The 19,909-nt window shown below is 33.0% G+C and overlaps 2 protein-coding genes across 2 annotated transcripts; both read right to left on the bottom strand.

The window, feature by feature from the left end:
* Window positions 1–2,622: 2,622 nt before the first annotated feature.
* Window positions 2,623–3,815, bottom strand: LOC133184736 (glutathione peroxidase-like). Its single transcript, XM_061319807.1, has 3 exons — window positions 3,436–3,815; window positions 3,145–3,288; window positions 2,623–2,877 (listed from the first exon to the last, which is right to left on the bottom strand). The coding sequence occupies exons 1-3, from the start codon at window positions 3,754–3,756 to the stop codon at window positions 2,638–2,640; spliced, it is 705 nt and encodes a 234-aa protein (XP_061175791.1). The 5' UTR covers window positions 3,757–3,815; the 3' UTR covers window positions 2,623–2,637.
* Window positions 3,816–9,989: 6,174 nt separating this feature from the next.
* Window positions 9,990–19,259, bottom strand: LOC133184430 (tRNA wybutosine-synthesizing protein 3 homolog). The gene is made up of 7 exons (XM_061319504.1): window positions 19,083–19,259; window positions 16,343–16,426; window positions 12,687–12,785; window positions 12,465–12,536; window positions 12,040–12,108; window positions 11,081–11,145; window positions 9,990–10,988 (listed from the first exon to the last, which is right to left on the bottom strand). The coding sequence occupies exons 1-7, from the start codon at window positions 19,257–19,259 to the stop codon at window positions 10,763–10,765; spliced, it is 792 nt and encodes a 263-aa protein (XP_061175488.1). The 3' UTR covers window positions 9,990–10,762.
* Between the last annotated feature and the right edge of the window lie 650 nt (window positions 19,260–19,909).

Genomic DNA, 19,909 nt, shown 5'->3' with positions numbered 1-19,909 from the left:
AATTTTAATCATTTTTTGTTATATAAGTAGACTAAATCTGCAGTTCTGAATCGTTTATCATGACTACTGAAGACTACTTGCAATTATGGTTGACTATCATATCGTCTAAGAAAACAGACATTCTGATTTTGTTTATTAAAACCTCAACTATTGTCAGTCGCATACCGCTGAAAGCGGAGGGAACTATATATATTGTATAGGTTCCCTCTCTACCTATCCGTCTGTCTGTCTGAGTCAATCTGTTCCACTCGGTTTTCCTATATGCTTGCAGATATTGAGCTGAATTTTAGTTTGGGACTCTACCATTAGGAGTTAAAGTTCAAGATTTAATTACGTTCCACTTCGATGATTTTTGATTTATGATCTTTTGATTTTATAGGGGAAGCAGACTACACATGCCGGTAGGGGATAAGTATGAAACTTTATTTTGACAAAATGGCTTAATCCAAGAAGTATATTTTTTAATTATTGAAACCTCTGTCTTTGAAGCAAAACTAAATTTATCTCAGATGTTGTTGGACTTCAAAATACTATTAATTGAAACCAAAATAGATGTGATGGACAACTGCCTTTAAACTCCTCTTTCGATAAACAAAAATCACATTCCCTGGGGACTTTTTAAATGAATCGAGAAAACATAAACGCCTAGTTTTCTATTTAGTCACAATTAATGCTCCATTATTGTCAAGATATCTATTTTTTGATAGGTGATGCCTTTATCGGAATACCATAGAAAATTGCACCTCGGGTCTTTAAAGACTTCTAAACCACTGAAGGGTTTGCTTCAAAGATAAATCATTGAGTATTGAAAGGTGAAATGTACTGATCAAAAATAAAAATATCTTAATTGTCTCCAAAAAAATCACTAAATTACATTTATCATTGTCCGCATGTTATGATGTTTGATTATGACAAAAGGTTCTATGCTCTGTTCTTGGATATTTTGGGGGGAAATGAAGCTTGATTTATTAGTAATCGAGATTTTCATATGAATTTATCGGTGTCGTGTAATATCAGTCATAATAATTAAACACAACCATCGTAAGTGTCATTATTATACCCCCCTCTTCTATCTCACGATGATATTCTTCAAGGACCCACTTCAAGATTCGATGTGAATGAAATAAAGACCTGGTTCAAATCACGAAACTGTATGTAATTAGAATTCGAATATTAACCACACATTGTAGTTGCTAAAATATTTGGGGATATTTAAGTGGACTGGGTCTCTTAATGTCTTTCCATAAGGAAATAGGAACATAAGCCAATATTTTTCATCAATCTAATTAGATTTTAATTATTCATGATTATAAAAGGAACAAAACTGAAGGCAGGGGGTGTGACTGATTGATTTTGGGTATATATAGTAGAATGTTCTGTTAAATATATTGCTTCAATTGATATAAACTATTTGCTCTGTAGTTTTAATGTATTTCGTGGTCAGTCTGAGAAAAACGAGCTTTGTGTGCACACAGCAAGCCATCTGCTACTTGTAGTAAAATTAAATATTTTTCACTTTTTTTCATCAGACCTACAATGTACTTTGTGAAGGAAAAAAAAATTTAAAAATGTATACCTCACGAAAATTTCAATTCGAGGACATTTTTACCTAGTAGGAGATAAAAAAAAATCTTCTGTAAGTATAGAAAATATGATTTAAATATCAAATGTTAAAATCAAAAATGATATGTCTGTAGTTTTGCTTATTTTTGGGTAGAAAATATTCAGATTTCGTTAAAAACTTACTTCCTCGAGTAAAATATCAAATTTCTATGTGTATGTCGAGATATGTGCGTTATACGAGCAAATTCATAAGGAGAAAAATCATGAATATTTATTATAAAAATATTCACACGTGACAACATTGCAATAAACAGGTAAAACTGGCTGGGCGATCATGCTTTTGTCAAACCTGTTTATAGTTGTATTCATACCTAAATATTTATATTTTCTAATAATTTTCCTTAAGAGTCTTTGCAAATTAGAAAAATTTTCTCAGGAACTACCATGGATGAGCAAGAATATCTCCATTGTGACTTCAGAATACCGTACAAACTGATTTGTTTCAAAAATGATTGTTGAATGATGTAAGTTTGTGGCAAGTCATCAAACAAATGATGGAAATATAAGATATGAAATTATTTTTTGAGAATTCATGAAGTACTTGAACTACAACGTTACTGAACTCTAGTTTTCTGAGAGGTTTGGGGTTAAATTTTTCATATTTTCAGAATCGTCTAACTTTTATAAAACTTATTACAATTGTAGGTCCAATGGTGGAAATAGAAAATGGTGTTTTACATGCATGTTCAAATTAAACGATAAAAGACAAGCAACAATTTAAAACTTTCTTATGATTTATTTCAAATATTTGCAACATCATATGAGTACCGAAGATCTATTACATATCATACATAGATACTGACAAATATAATTGAAGCAATTCACACAATGCACAAAGTGAAAAACCACATTTAACACTCGTTCATTTCTAATAAATTCTCTGCTTTCAAGAAATGAAGTCATCAAGTGTCTGTATCTATGAATAATAGGTTTGAGTTTTCGCTATACATATACATGGTATAAATATATGCACTAGAAACATGTCACATACAACGTATGTACTTGGAAGACTGACTAGTTCGGTACGATTGGTATTTCGTTGCTGATAATTTCGAATTCATTATCAGATCTTGGTAGTAACGATGAAATAATGGAAGTAAGATTAATTGGATTAACTTCTGGAGAGAAACGAACTACTGGTTTACCCTGCTGGTTGATGACGAACTGCTCAAAGTTCCATCTGACGTCACTGACACGAAGAGGTTTGTAAAAAAGATCATCCTCAAATTCATCTGCTGTTGGACCGCAGTACTTCTGTAAATTGGAATGTCAAACAATTACAATGATATTGTGAAGGCAGGCATTTTCAATAGAGCATTGTTTGCATGTTACAGTTGCGTTCAACAGAAATTCAATATAATTTTTTATCCAGAACATATACAATTGCATACTAAATTCAAATAACCTTTGCTGAAAGTCGTAGCTCTTTCTGTAACGCCTTTTAAAACAACGTGACGTACTTGGTTTTGTTTTTTCTTCATTAAAAATTCGTTAGATTTAGTGCATGTAAACTTAGCTTGCCTTTAAGTAAGTAAAAAGATGGTGTTCATTCTCGCCGTTGACGTCCACCTTGGCAAACATTTGAAAATTTGGAACGTATCCGTTTCCGGGGCGGACATACTTAATGGTATTTAAAATCTCTGTTGCAGTATCTCCCGGTTCTTGCTGCAAATAAAAGCCATCGCTTCCTTGTTATATCAAAACACTATTGTTCTTCTTCTCTATCAAACATGATACTTTTAGACACACCATATTATGCATGCACATGTTTTGAAAATAAAAAAAAATCTAAAATGACTTATATCAACTTACCAAATTAAACTGATTGCATGGAAAGCCCAGAACTTCGAACTGTTTTCCTGCAAATGTCTTTTTGAGTGCATTGAAACCCATGTAGTGCATGGGGGTTAAACCTCAGAAGGAGGCAAGATTTGTGATGACCAACACTTTGCCACGGTACTCCGACAAAGAAATATTCCTTCTCTGATAAATGTCGGGAGCCATGAAATTGTAGATTGACTCGGGAGAGGACGCTGGCTGTTGACATTCTACCTCTTTTCCCAGGGCATGACAGACGACACCCAGGAATGCCAAAATGGCGAGGGAGTGCTGACACCCCGCCATCTTTAGCATTATTGAAGAAATAATCTTACATTCACGATTTATGATAACAGTGACTTTGCTCCCGACTTGCAAATCATATGAGGTACTGATAATTTATATTGTCACGAGACTTCATAATTATCTCCGTTTAAAGTGAGATGGCCTTAATCTTGATTATTTTTTACTGTGATTGAATTTATAAATATGGTTCGTGTATCTTTAAATTTGACCTTCTCAAGAACATCCTCACTAATATTGACATGTGCATCAAGACATCGTGTATTACACTAACACATGTTGATTAACAGATTTCAATGTTTATCTTCGAAAGACCTTAAATGACCACACATCACACCTGATTACCAACAGTGAAATTTGTTGAATAACTGAGCTCTTTGTGCTGAATAAAACTTTTTCTGAAATTCTTTCAAATATTCAATCTGCTCATGTTTATTCAACGTTTTTGTCCCCTAATGTAAGTAGAATTGTCGAGGTCGCCAAACTGCATTTTATTTAATTTGTTTCTTTCTCCAGTGAGATATGAGGTTTTAACTTGTGTTATTATTAGAATCCCAAGAGGAAGAAATTGCATCTGAAGTGCGAAGTATTTTTCACTACCAAAATATGAGCAAATGTCCGGATTATAACATTTTCTGATGTATCAACAATTTCTGTAGATAAAGGTTGGTGTCAATAATCTGACAAAGTAAAAGTATCGCCAATATTTAAACTGTGTTCTTCAAGATTATAAGTTGCAATAATTTACGAAATATAGGTTCCATAACCAGTGCTCATTAGTAACAGGTTTTCCTAAAACGCAAGTTCCTTCATTTTTTTTTTAATTTTCAAGAGATACGAGGCTTGCTCAAGATTTCATAGATCTCTTAGTCAGAATCAGAATACCAAATTTATTCAAAAACTTTACAATAAAATATTTCGACGACAATAGTTACTTCCATTTAAGAGTCGACTCTATATATTCCAGTAAATTAGAAATAAAAGACTCCACAGAGTCTGCCACATCTGCTTCATATTTGGATGTTTTACTGACTATAGACTATAAGGGCCAACTAACAACTAAACTGTATGACATACGAGGCTTCAGCTTTTTCCATCGTCAGCTTTCCTTATTTACCTAATAATATTCTGCTATCATCTTCATATGGTGTTTATGTCTCCCAACTTATTTGATACTCAGGAGCATGCTCTGCGTACGATCAATTCTTAAACCGAGGCGGTATGACAGATAAATTGAAATAACAAGGATTTCAACAACCTTGTCTAAAGTCAGAATTTCGTAATTATAATGACCTTGTAATCAAAGATAACCAATCATTGGGTCGTATTTTGACTGACATATTTCATACCAATTGTTAGGCCTTTGTTTTTATACTAAATTTGACTACGGACTACATGATCAATACATAGGACTCACAGCAGGTGTAATCGATCGACAGGGGATGTTTAATCTTCCTAGGCACCTGATCCCACCTCAGGGATCTGTGTTTTTGCCCTATTCACAGATTTGTATTGTTTGTAGTTTTTTTTTAAGGTCGATCCTGTTCGTTATCTTCACCTTTTTCATTTAAGGACAACTTTTACGCAGATGACTGAATTCCACTGATAGCAAATAGTAAACCCCTTTTGTATATTGTAGAACTACGATTGCATGTGTTATGTTATTATTTACTACCAAATAATAAGGTAAATGATCTACTTTTCATGCTAATTTTCTTTGGAATATTTCTCGGAAAATACATTTACTTCAATTTTTTTTTACACTATGGCCAATAATTTCTTCACTAACAAAATATACCGAGTAACAAAACTCTTCGGATAATGAAATATTTTGAAAATGCAACAGTAAATGAAACATATTTCAGGTCACCTGAGTCACTCAGGTGACCTATTGCAATCTCTTTTCGTCCATCGTCATGCGTCGTCCGTGAACATTTTATGCTTCTTCTCTGGAACCGCTCGACCAATTTCAACAAATTTTGGTATAGAGCATCTTTCGTCAAAGAGGGATAAAAATGGTCTCTGTCCGCCTGAGGAATGGGGCAAAAACCATCAAAATTAATGCAATTTTCAAAAATCTTCCTCTCTACCCCAGGAATATGAAGCAATCAAACTGTTGTCATGATTATAAAACACAGTAAGTCCTTTACCCAAATTGTGAACTTCATGGCCCCAGGATCAGGGGTTCTGGAGCAAGATTGGGGCTCTGTTGGTAATATAATGAAATTGCATTAATTCTTTAAAAAGTTTCTTCTCTCCTTTTGTGTATTAAACAAAGAGACTTTGTGCAAGGTAATGATGAGCAAAGGTTTGTGAATATCATGGCCCTGATCAGGGGTTCTGGTGTTACGGTGGGGCTCTGTGGATTATAGAGTGAAATTGCATTATTTTATTTCTTTCAAAAATTTTTTTATGCTCCTTTGTATTTGGGCAGACATGCTAAGTGCATGGTGATGATAGACAGGGGTGCTTCTTCCAAAATTTTTAATTTTATGGCCCTTGGATCATGGGTTCTGGTGTAGGCGGGGCTCTGTTTATTTTATAGTGAAAATGCATTATTCTTTTAAAATCTTCTTTTGTGCTCCTGGGTATTATGCAAACAAACTAAATGCATAGTTATGATGAGCAAAGGTGCCTATTCCAAAATTTTGAATTTCATGGCCCCTGAATAAAGGGTTCTGGAGCCAGGGTGGGAGTCTTTTAATTATATAGTGAAAATGCATAAATTCTTATCTGCTCCTGGGTATTAAGCAGTTAAACTAAGAGCATGGTAAGCAAGGGTACCTCTTCCTAAATTGTGAATACAATGACCCCTGGATCGGGTGTTCTAGTGTTGAAGGGGTGGGTTGGGGGCTCAATTGATTATCTAGAAAAATGTATAAATTATTTGAAAATTTTCTCTTCTGCTATTTGATATTTAGCAGATAAACTAACTGCATAATTATGATGAGCAAGGGTACATCCTCCAAAATTTACAAATTTGTGACGCTAGGGTCAGGGGTCCAGTGGACCACTTGGCCAAGTGTTCTGATGCTGGGCAGGGCTCTATTAATTTGTATATCACGGAGAGAAGTTATTCCCCTTTGCTATTCACGTATGATTATTAATAATCACTGTAATTTATGTAATTGAAAGATCAAATTTAATAAGAGATTTATACAAGGATTTTTATAATATATAATACAAAAAGTACGTCCATAGTTCTTAATGGTAGGTAGATTTGTTAATTATAGATAAATAAAAACGAGACAGAAATACCTTATCTTTGTACATTTAATCTCTTCATAGACCAAGAGAGGCCAATGTGAGAGGGAATGAGATGAGTTTACCAATAGTGCTCATTATATTTTTAATTGTATTTTATTTATGATGTCAATTATCAAGTTTTTGCATTTTCTGGAAATGTTTTTGCTTACACTTGTGATAACTCTTCATCACTTGCCATTGAATTATCTAAAATATGCATAAGCTCATGTTTGCATGAGCTCAAACGCACATAATATTTGCAAAACAATGTTCAAAGATACTTTGAATCTTAATTTTCAGAATTATGTTGCAATTTTTCCTGTAAAATAATTTTTAAAAAAATTAAAATTTTGGCCCGATTTTTTCTGCATCACCATAAATTTACCTTTGCTCTTGAATATTTCCTTCAAATAGTAAATCATTAAATTTTAATATTGATTTATAACATGGCTATTTTGTCCATTGAAACAAGTTTTGATTAAAGATGTAGTATTTTATAGCTATCCGTGCAGTTGCTGTCAACTAAAACCCTGAGTAATGTCATCCTTAAATGATTAATAAAACATAAAAGAGTTGCTTTTACATTGCTAGTTGCAACATCCCATTTAATTAAATAATAATTAAAAATTAGTAAATTATGACATTTTACCCTAGCATTTTTTTTATCAAATTCATATATTGTTTTCTTTGTGCTTTTAATTTAGTTTGGAAAGGAAATGTCCAAAATGAGAGGTTTTTCACTCTAGGCGTGTTTTGAGGTTAAATTAAAAGGAATATAAGCCTCTTTTTTCATGATACAATTACGTGCATTGCATTCTTTTAAAATAAAAAGTCACTATACTATACAATTACATGTATCAATAATATTCCAATATTTTAATGAAAAGGTAAAGAATTCAAACAATTGATTTGCAATTACTTCACTATCAAAACTCAGAATATCAATTAAACTCTTTTGCATAATAGAAATAAACTAGGCCCTCAATTTTCTATTGATTAAAAAAAAATATTTATGGAATTTTTTTTGGAACTTTCTTTGCCTTATTATCGAGTGGTCTATAAATTGATTTAATTCGCTCTGCTGTTATGTTTGCGTGTTTGCTAGGGAGGGAATACGGGGAGGGGGTACAGCAGGAGTTTTATACAGAGAACTGAGGAGAACAAAGTGTGAAAGACAACATGTAAGTCAGAGATTGACTTCCCATCGTCTGTCTCTTTAATGTATCTGATAAAGGTAAATAACACAAGAGAGTTTATCCTTTAGGCTGATACTTTACACTGAGTCGCAAAATGACGCAAACGGTGTAAAATTCGATATTGAAAATCATTATGGGTTCGCCTCTAAAATACCGAATGAATCTTGGGTACAAAAGCTAGCATGTTTGACTTGGAATCGCCTGTAACCTTTATTGGAGAAAATGACGATTTGATGATCAATAAAATACCCGCAGGGTTGTTCACAGCAGCCAGATCCAACAAGATCCAAGCATTCGTAACCATTAAAACAGAGAATACCCGGATCAATAACGCAGAAATCGGCCATCAAACAAGGATTGGTATCATCAAAGGTTTTATTCTGGCTTGATGCCGGATTCATTCAAAAGGACACCAAAAGGCATTCAAGAAAACCAATCCACATAAACAATATTATATTCTACAATCGTTCTTTTAGTTTGAAAGAAGTATTCATCACCTTTTCGTGATTTTTTCCCCTGAATAAGTAAAAAACTTTTAATGATAAACTTCCTTTACAAACGTCATAAGAATGATGATCTTGAGTTCTGTAACTCTATGGTCTAAGATATTACGCCTCGTATTTTTTTCCCTTTCAGTACTTGGTGATAGTACAATTACCACTGTTTTGTCATTAATCCGTACAAGATTAACACGACGTAGTACTATAAAATTAAATAAAAGGGTACATTAACCATGATTTCATTTGATGTTGATATTAGAAAAACTGAGCAATCACAAACGGTATAATAATTATTATATTTTTAAAATTAAATTCTCAACTCTCAACTCGACATCTATAGGTACAAACGCTCTAACCACTTCGCCCCGGCGTCTATTCAGGTTTGTAAAAAACAGAGTGGTGCAAATATGATGCTGTTGTAATTTTTTCCAGAATCACGTGGCAACGACCGACAAGAATATTTTTTATCATTAAGAATTTCTTTTAAAGCAATAATTGAATGTTTCTTCATAGACCATGCCCTTTAGTCTGAATTTTTAAGGTTTAAACATATCCAGATGAAATATGGAGATAACGAACAGTATTCAAGCACAAAGTCCATTAAAACAATACAAATCGGGAGCAGAGCAAAAACGGACCTCCAAAAACATCAGAGTTGGGATCAGGTGCCATGGAGGAGTGAGCTTCCCCTGTCGACCGGTCACACCCGCCGTGTACTATTTGATCGGAAAATAATATATTAAGATTTTTTTGTAAACATGCACTAGAGTCGCGGAGTAAAGAGTTGATCCTTACGTCGGGGTTCAAATCCACTGTATGACACGGAGACCGGTCCTTCGGTGGAGACTCTGTAATTCGACGCACGCAGTAGGTAATGGCATGAAAAAAGACACTGCTCAAAGACCGTAAGTACCGAGTATATGTCTAAGTCTGCAGTCCTCCAACGGCAAGTGGAGAGCGGCAAATTTTTCTCTCAGTATGAATGGAAAAATTCTCGAAGGGACGAGAACAAACAAACAAAACCCTAAATGAAAAGATTAGATCTTTCACTGAAGAGATATTTATTCTGAATTAATGAAAGACTAAGCTGATTCTCCAGATCTACATTTTTTTTTTTTAGAAAACTTGACTTGAGGCTCTGCTTCAGATTAACTTACATACATTGAAACAGTTAATGGCACAGGAAAACATATTAAGAAAACATTTTCATTTCCACAATATCTTTTTGCAATACACAAATTTGAATTTAGAATATATTACAGTGTCTTAGATTGATCATTACAGAAAAACAAGGACAAAAATATTTTAAAATTTCTAGGATTTATTTGTATTGTCATATGTTTTATCACAGACATGAAAGAAGATTGATTCAGACTCCTGGACAGGTTCAAAGTACATGGGTGTCAATGAACCTAGACCATTGTTCTGGTAAAAAAGCACTTAAATCTTTGCAATGTCAATATTAAACATCAATTCTGTAATGTTTTTTCTCAAGTATGAATTCAGATATTTTCATACAAGTACATGTATTGAGAACATCTGATTTAAAGAGGTTCAATAATATCTGTTGTGCCAAGAATCAAATTTGCACATGCACACAACTAAACATGTCTGTGCTCTGGTCTCTTTTCTATATGTAGTAAGGTAAATATTTGAGCTCAAATGAGGTGTTATAATAAGACTTCTAAGTATTTCTTGCTAATGGGAGCTCTTGCATACAGCATTATAATGAAAGAGAAAATAAATTCTGTTAAGTACAAATATTCTGCTTATTTGGAAAACCAAAAAGGAGAAAAAGCAAAGCAGAATGTTGTGAATTCTAAGATCTACTTTGGCAGCACAACTCATAATAAAAGTATCTAATATCAATTGATATCTTATACAAAAACCAAACAAAATGGAATACAAATGAATACTTAACAAATTTTGTTCATTCAGCTTCAACTTTTTTTTTTAGAGTCAACATAATAATATTTTTTCAGAAATATCATGCTAGTATTATTTACAGATGGTATGAATAATAATATAATGACAAATTTTACTTGTTAACTAATCTTTTAATGAAACTTTTTTTTCTCAAGTCACACTTTCAAAGAGTGAACATTGTGACAAATCTTCACAGATAATTTCACTTGGCTCTTTAGACTGTGAATTCTCCTTTACAGAATGATCAGCATGATGCCTGCCTTCAATTTTCTCACACTTCTTTTTCTTTTTAACCACATTCGGTTTATTTACTATGTTGCCACTTATAGGATCATGTTTTAATGTTTCTATCAATATACTGACATTCTTGTAGAATCTGAAAATCACATAGAAGCAATATAATTAAATAATTAAGAAAGAAAAAAAAAGTACATTTCCGCTCACCTGTGTGTCATATTGAACTCTTACCTGTCAATTCTTAAGAAATTTTCTTGGATCTTTGTGTTGGCAATTTCTATAAGCCTTTCTATGTACTGCAATAGAGTTAACCTGATTTAATTTAATTGATAAAGTATAAAGTCAGAGAAAATAAACAAAACTAGTGATACTGTATGCAGTGACCACACAAAATGATATCCCCCACCTCCCTTATGATTATAGTGGCAAAGTTTATTTTTTGCTATTGGAAAGCCCAAATGTCTGCCTGATCAAAAGATAAAGTAGAAGGTGCACAATGGCACCATGTAATAGAGATTGTGTGAAAGTATCATTAAATTTTATTCAGTGGTATAGGAGGAGTTGCGGATAAGAGATTGGTACCCTCAATATTATAGGAAGAATGCCAGTGTCTATGTTTTGCTAAGGGAAACCTGAAATATGTGTCAGATTAAAAAAGTAAAATAAGAGTGTACAGTGGTACTATGTAACAAAGATGCTGTGAAAGTCTCATTAAATTATATTCAGTGGTATAAGAGAAGTTGCTGATAAGAGATGGGTACTCCAAAGCATAACAGATGGACAGACATACACACAGACGGACACCCCAGCACTATACATTGCCCTCTTTTCAAGCGGGTGATATAAAGATATAAAATAAAGATATAATCCAGTATCAAAATCGTAAAATATATCCTATTAACTGTTCTTTGCTTCTAACACAATTATTAAAATACCCAGATAGTAAATTAATGATGTTGAATCTAGTAGTTTTAGGTAATCATGTCTCAAAAAATTAACAAATATGTACCAAAATAAGAATTTTCTGCGAAGAACTCAGCATTACTTAATGTAGTTTTGATAAAATACCAATATCACCAATAATTGATTTTAACATTCCCAGTCAGTTTAATATACCATCATTTCAGTAACTTCTTTTCATAAAAAATCAAAACAGTGTTAAGCAAAAAAAAAAAATACAACTAAATTACCGTGTTTGTAACAAGTAGCTCTCCATCTTGAGAGAGAGGGACCTCTAGCCCATGTGTACTTCTCACAGCCTGTCAAGATATCACCAAAATATCCACTGAACCATTGTCATTATTAAATTGAAAAATCTTGAATTATTCATAGGTAGCTATTTTAATTAACCTAAATTGCAGACTGCTGATAATTTTAAAAACTTAACTTCAAATACGAGTAAATGATGACATACCCACTAAAATAATAAAAAATTCCAGCTGCAAAAATAACCTTTCAAACAAACTTTTATTTTACACAAGTCTGTACCTTCACTCGCACCAATTAACTTCTGTTTCACACAAGTCTGTACAAGTCTCATGCCAACTTTTATTTTACACAATTCTGTACCTTCACTCACACTGACTTTTTTACACAAGTCTGTAGCTTTACTTACCACAATTATCTTTCCTTTGTTTCCAATACTTATACCTGAGTTCCTAAATCCTGATGCCACTGCACAACTTAACTGTAACCAAGAAATTTAAAAGCAACCATGAAATATACTCTAAGGGTCTACAGTGTGTTTTCACTGTTTTGGGCTACTTAAAAATTGAACATAAAAATAAATTGCTCAAGGAAAATTTAAATAATTATTTTGTACAAATTTGATACTTGCCATTGACTGTGCATTACTAAGGGATCTGCACTGTACATGTAAAACAAATGGTTCAAACTTTAACACTGAGTCTCCTGTCAAGTTCTGAAGGCTCTCCAACTGAAAATGAACACAAAACTTCATAACAGAAATCAAAACAAGAAATCAAGAAAAATAATAAAAACAAAATTTGATGACCATAAACAATTGTTTTGTATCTTGTTTTCATTAGGAGTGTAACAATACATTGATATATCATTGTATTGTGATGCTGAGGGGGTCAATATGATACATCGATACATAAGAAATTCAAATTTATTGATGGAATTGTAAAACTAATAACTTAAATCCTATTATTTAGAAGGTCAACAAAACGTTATGTCTAATAATAAATTACAAAATCTTTGCATTTTTACACTGCCAATCTGTTCAGAGAATGAAATTCCAGTTGCCATGGTTTAAACAAATTCATTGCCTCTAAGGAAGAAGTGTCTAGTTTATTTGTTTTATGATGTGATCAATCAGTTTGCTCTCATGATAATTTGCATAAGGCATTTAGGCCATACCAAATTGCAATATAGTTCGTCGGATTCGCTGCTTCTATTTGTAACAAATCCAAATTATAACATTATCAGAACTAGAAATACGTCCATAGGAAATGAATGCCCCGCCGAGGGTATGTTAGTAATCCAACATGAAAATTTGTATTAGTGTATGAAATTTGATGAGAATATCTTGAATAGTTTCTTTAAAATTGAAATCTAAAAAGTTGGATATTGATGATAAATTCTCACCAAATTATGTATAAGTGCATAGGCTTACAAGCAAAATGCAAATTTAAGAAAAATGAGGTCAAGGTCACAGAAAATTCAAGGTCAAACATTTTTGATGCAGTTCTCACAAATATGCATCAACATATTAAATTTGATAAAAATATTTTGAATGGTTTATTTAAAACAGAGCTAAATACTAATTTAAAATAAGTGAAGTTAAGGTCAAAGGAAAGTTCAAGTTCAAAAAATGGTGATGCAGTTGAAAAGCTTACATCAGTATGTATTAGCATATGAAGTTTGATAAAAATATTATGATTGGTTTCTTTAAAACTGAGTTAAACACAAATTGATAAAATTAAGGTCAAGGTCAAATGAAAGGTAAAGGTCAAAAATGTTGATGCAGTTGAATAGCTTACATCAGTATGTATCAGCATATGAAGTTTGACACTAATTTAAGAAAAGTGAGGTCAAGGTCAAAGAAAAGGTCAAGGTAAAAAAAATGTTGATGCAGTTGAAAAGCTCTCATCAGTATGAATCAGCATATGAAGTTTGATATCTTTATCCTGAATGGTTTCTTTAAAACTGAACTAAACACTAATTTCACAGAAAAGTGAGGTCAAGGTCAAACAAAAGGTCAAGGCCAAAAATGTTGATGCAGTTGAATAGCTTACATCAGTATGTATCAGCATATGAAGTTTGATAAAATTATCTTGAATGGTTTCTTTAAAACTGAGCTTAACACTAATTTAAAAAAGTGAGGTCAAGGTCAAAGGAAATGTCCTGGTCAAAAAATGTTGATGTAGTTGAATAGCTCTCATTAGTATCTATCAGCATATGAAGTTTGATAACACTATCCTGAATGGTTTTTTAACTGAACTAACACTAATTTAAGAAAAGTGAGGTCAAGGTCAAAGGAAAGGTCAACGTCAAAAAATGTTGCTGCAGTTGAATAGCTTACATCAGTATGTATCAACATATGAAGTTTGATATCACTATCCTGAATGGTATCTTTAAAACTGAGCTAAACACTAATTTAGGAAAAGTGAGGTCAAGGTCAAAGGAATGGTCAAGGTCAAAAAATGTTGATGCCATTGCATAGCTCTCATCAATATCTATCAGCATATAAAGTTTGATAAAAATATTTTGGATAGTTTCTTTGAAACTGAGTTTTGAACTGAGCTAAACGCAAAGCTTGATGGAAGGACGAAAGACAGACATGACAAACACTATATGCCCTGACCATATTCATGGCGGGGCATAAAAATATGTCATCCAAGAATATCCGAGTACTTTTTTTTTTTTTACTTTTTACACCAAATGCACAAAAGACTTCGGAACTCGTGGTGTGGAATGACAGAAAGACGGGATTGAGAAAGTTCGTACTTCGTAACTCACACTGTGTAACAATGTGTGAAGTTTTTCACGATGCCTGTCTACTCTTTATATGTACGATACGTCAATATAAAGAGTAGACAGGCATTGTGAAAAACTTCACACATTGTTACTATGTACGATACGTCAATAGTTAAAAAAAGGGGGATGTGAATTTTTTCCTTATACTGCAATCGAACTAGAAGCCAAGGAAACTTTTGAAGCGCAGTTCAATGTTACTATAAAGAGAACATCGAAAAGTCCACGCAAGGTTTGGTGAATATTGATGATGTTTGCTCTATCAAAATAAAAAAAATCTAAGAGCGATGTAATTGAGATTTTAAAACCGGACATGTCCCTAGGAATTTGCACAGAACTGAACAGAACGTTTGTAGAAATGAAACTGAACTGCAATGTAACACGTACCTCATTCAAAACATGCAAACAGAAAGTAGACGCATTTTCACGTTTTATGAAAGCTTCCAGAAATCATTCTCTCCCTGGAAAAATTACAGGCAAACGAGACAGCTGAATGTATTTAATAAATTGATAGAATGGGCAACAAATTGGAGAGAAAATTCTTCAAAAAGACCTTATTTAGTGTAGCAAAACTTTACTTGTTATGAAAATAAAGTCTTTGAAACCTGACACTTTTTATTTATTGTTTGTTTGTTTGTATGTTGTTTAACGACCCTCTCGAGAATTTTTCACACATATGGAGACGCCACCACTTGCCGGTGGAAAGCTGCAAATTTTGTCCTATACTCGGCACTTACGGCCATTGAGCAGTGAGGGATCTTTTTCGTGCCAGCACCTTCTGCGACACGGGACCTCGGTTTATACGGTCTCATCCGAAGGACCGGTCTCCACGTCCCACAGTGGGATCAACTCCTTACGTCGCGACTCTAGAGCAGACGCTCTAACCACTGCACTACGCGGGCGACTTTTTTATTTATTGAAAACAATATCCAAAAAGTTAAAAATCATAAGTTCATGTGGTATACAAATGATATCTAATAATTTGAAGTCTATTTTTTAAGCGCTCGCTCTTTGAAATCATGCTTAATTTATATTACTTGTATTCGCTCGCCTAATAATTTTAAACTCCAAAATGAAAAATAATATTTGTAAAATTATTTTGCCCTCTCGTCTCACTTTTTATTTTTGAAAATCCGAGGAACTATTTTACAAATTGGTGTGGCCTTATGCATAAAGTTGTCACGAGAGCAAACTGTGTGATCATCATCATAACCCCCCCCCCCCCCCCCCGTTATTTCTTACATTTACATTTATACCTGATCCTTGATTCCATAAAAAAATGATATATTTACATTATTTTTAATTATTTATTAGAAATTTAAGTCTGCAAGTCCCATATATTGTACTTCTTAGCCAAACACAGCAAAGAAGGAAGTTCTGTCATTTGAGCAAATGGCTTTATGAAGGTATAAAGCTATTCCCTTCTTGCACTTTTATTTTGGAAAGACATTTGAAAATGTAAATATTTTTATACTAGTAATAGATAGTACTCACAGCTGCATCATAAACTGCTTCATCATGTGTTGTGTACAACCATTGACAACCTTTCTTCTTAACAGACTTACTTCTGTCTTTATTCTACAAAAATATGGAATCTTGCATGATTTTATTTGTTATGCCCTTTTTCTTATACATGTAACTGAAAAAATCAATCCATATATACAGATGTATTAAAGTAATCTTGCATGATTGTATTTGTTATGTCCTTTTTCTTATACATGTAACTGTAAAAATCAATCCATACAAATCTATTAAAGTAACTTGCAATGTTCATCTAGCAGCAATACTATATCAATGATTTTTTTTTTCATTTAAGCACAGTGTATTTCCACTTTGTTACACATTTAACAATTTTCGACATTTGGTAACGCCCCCCCCCCCCCCCTTTTGAAGAAGTATGCATATTGCAAATTTGTAAAACACATCTAGTTATTTGGGACCACAGCCTTGCAACTCTTATGAGCCAAAAGTATAAACAATGTGCTCACTATTTGAAAAAATATAATTAAACAAAATTGTTTTCTCTTTCAATTTAAACATGTTTCATTTGAATGATCAATCTTAATGATCTTTATTACAAGATAGATGAGTATAGAAAACAGACCTGAATTACTGTTCCCACATTGGTGCAGCAACAGATTTTAAACCCTGTCATATGCAGCTATGTTACTAAAATACTAACCACATCAACTGAAGTTATTTCACGTAGAAGTAGGGTTAGGATTAGGGTTACAGCATGCACACTGACTGTAGTACAATCCACTTGACCTTGTAATGTGTGCAGAATTACAGGGATACAAACCAATACAAAAAATCAAACTACTTTGTACAATGCAGAGGTCCTCATAATTATATACTGTTGCTAAATTTGGCACTTTTTTGACCAGTTGCTCAGGTCCAGCAATATGTTTTTAGTAAATTATTCCAACATCACATTTTTTAAAATTTTTTGATATTTTCTATTGAAAAGTTGATTCACTAGTTTTTTGAATACCTTTTAGATCAATCATTTTCTCAAAACAGAGTTCATCTTCGCTAGCCAAGGGTCTACTCTCCTCATAAACTTATGAGGAGAGTAGCGTATCAGAAGCCCTTGGCTAGCGAAGATGAACAGAGTTTTGATACCCTCACTTGTCATCTTATCATTGATACCATTTCTTCTAGATGACCCAAAATTAATCTACATTGGTCATCTGACAATCTGATTCAAACATTTTTTGTACTGCAGATATTCTTTACTGTATATGAATTTCATTAGCTATATTTACTTTCAAAACTATTGGCTGCAGCTATATTGAGTTTACAGTACTTGTGGACAGGACCCATACTGACAGGCACATATCTGTTATGATCGAAGTAAACATACATTAAATTTAGTTTGCTAACCAAAAAAGGATGGGGAAGCCAAATTCTGAACAAACATGGAGTGGTACCTTTTCCTCAACTACTTGTATTTAAATGCAGTTGATATATAATAGGTATATACATGTTTTATTTAGGCGTAATAAAAAAATATGTTTGTTTACGGTTACCCAACCGACCCTATATTTAATCGCTGACAGGGGTTGAAATATACGGTAGCCCGACGCCTGGGGCTAGTCATTTTAAGACTCGGGCTAGCTAATTTAAATGTAACAATAGTCCATTGGACTAGCAGTACGGAAAAAAATTGATCTCCAAATTTTTTTTCGTCGTAAAAATTCAGAAGTCACTCGTCGGTCAGTTTAACTTTTACATGCATCTTAATCGGTCAAACCGAAAGTACTAGAAAACCAAATGGCATGTTTATATCAATGTGGTCATGTCAGACCGTGTCTATAGCCCATATGGCAACCCAAAACAAAAGGAAAGCACCACACAATGGTAAAACTGATTTATATTTCAACCAATTCACATGAATTTGTGTATAAAAAAATTCAATAAAATAAAAAAAAAATCCTACCTACCGACCCTATTTTATTTCAGCATGTAACCGTAAACAAACATATTTTTTATTATGCCTTAGCCATGCAGCTAAGCGAGAGGGTTCCCAAATGAACAATCCATCTTTATTAAATGCAGTTAGTGCACATTTTTAATAGAATGATCCTGAGATTTTTTTCCAGACTTTTTGCATGGAATAATGTAATATTCTATGAACATCTGAACTTATCTTACTTGTTATATATATAATTTTTCATCAAAAGTCCTAACTGCAGATCTGTAGCTTGCTGGTCTGAAAAAAAAAATGGTATGGACATGTACACTTTTTTCAATGGGTGGCACTGTAGATCTCTGGTTGTCCATCCCAATATTTTCAGATCAGTGAGCTACAGACCTGCAGCTACAATTGCACAAAAGTCCAAGAAAGTCCTATGGTGTGCATGAATGGAAGGGGTGTTGCTGTCAACAAGCACCTGTGGTTAAGCTTTTTCTTAGAAAGGAAGAAAGAAAGAAAAATAACTGATGGCACCAGGTAGTGGTGATGATATATCATGAATATATCATGAATGTGTATTATATAAAGTAATTGAATGTAATTGAAAAAGTAATTGAAATTACATGGTATTTTTTCAGTGTAATTAATTAAATTACAATTACAAGTAATTGAAAAAATGTTCAATTACAAATTACTTCCAATTACTTCAAAAAATGTAATTAATTATAGTCAATTACAATTACTTTTTTCAATTACCCCATCCCTGGGCACCATGTCAGAAAATATATTCTGTGGTGGTCAGTGGTAAGCACTCACATCATCATCAAAAATGATAATTCTTCCAGAACAGGAACTCGTCGTAAAGAAATCGGTTGACGTATTCAAGACTGAGACTAACGACTGGATTCTAGCGTCAATTGATCCTTTTCTGCTCAAATCTACACCTGTCAAAGCCCTTTCCTTGTCTCGATCAAAGTGTCCAACGATGTTCATGTCTGACATTCAATGTAGATTTACAACTTTAAAAACACACTCTCATGGAATAGAAGTAAAACCTCTTTGCGACCAAGACGAAATTATCATTCATGGGTCACGAACAACTCATTGAAAGCCGGAAAGAGGAACTCACGTACGTAGATTCCAGTATTCTAAAGCGTTTACTTTTAATGAAGTGAATTTGGGCAAAGTCGCCTGAAATTTTATCAATAAGCATAGGGGCTCCTCTTCTGCATTGTTAAAAATAAAGTACTGTAGATTTAAGTCACTTTAAAAGTAGTTTTTAAGAAGGGCTGTTTACATGTAAAAATCGCACAACTTATCAGAAGCTCTTCGAAGAGTTTAATATGATATAAAGGTGTGATGTGTTATGTTGTGTTTTTTTTAAACGGTATCAATCGTCCAAAGTGTAAACATCAATCTTAATTAAAGTGACTTGAAAGTAAAACCTAGATTTTAATTGAATTATTTTATTTTTAACAATCCATCATTAAGTTGCAATAAAGCCCTAGATAAAAAAAAATCCTACCCGTCTAAATATTTAAGCATGTTTTTCTATAAAGAGGGGTTGGATTTTTTTCAAGTTGTTTTGGGACTTTATTTGCATCTTGCGTAATACATTTTCATGTGCCTGTGATTGGGGACAG

Source organism: Saccostrea echinata, unplaced genomic scaffold (assembly GCF_033153115.1).
Source record: "Saccostrea echinata isolate AGI-Se365-2 ecotype Australia unplaced genomic scaffold, CSIRO_AGI_Sech_v1 ptg000010l, whole genome shotgun sequence".
In the NCBI taxonomy this organism is placed as follows: domain Eukaryota; kingdom Metazoa; phylum Mollusca; class Bivalvia; order Ostreida; family Ostreidae; genus Saccostrea; species Saccostrea echinata.
This window is presented reverse-complemented; position numbering and strand designations above follow the sequence as displayed.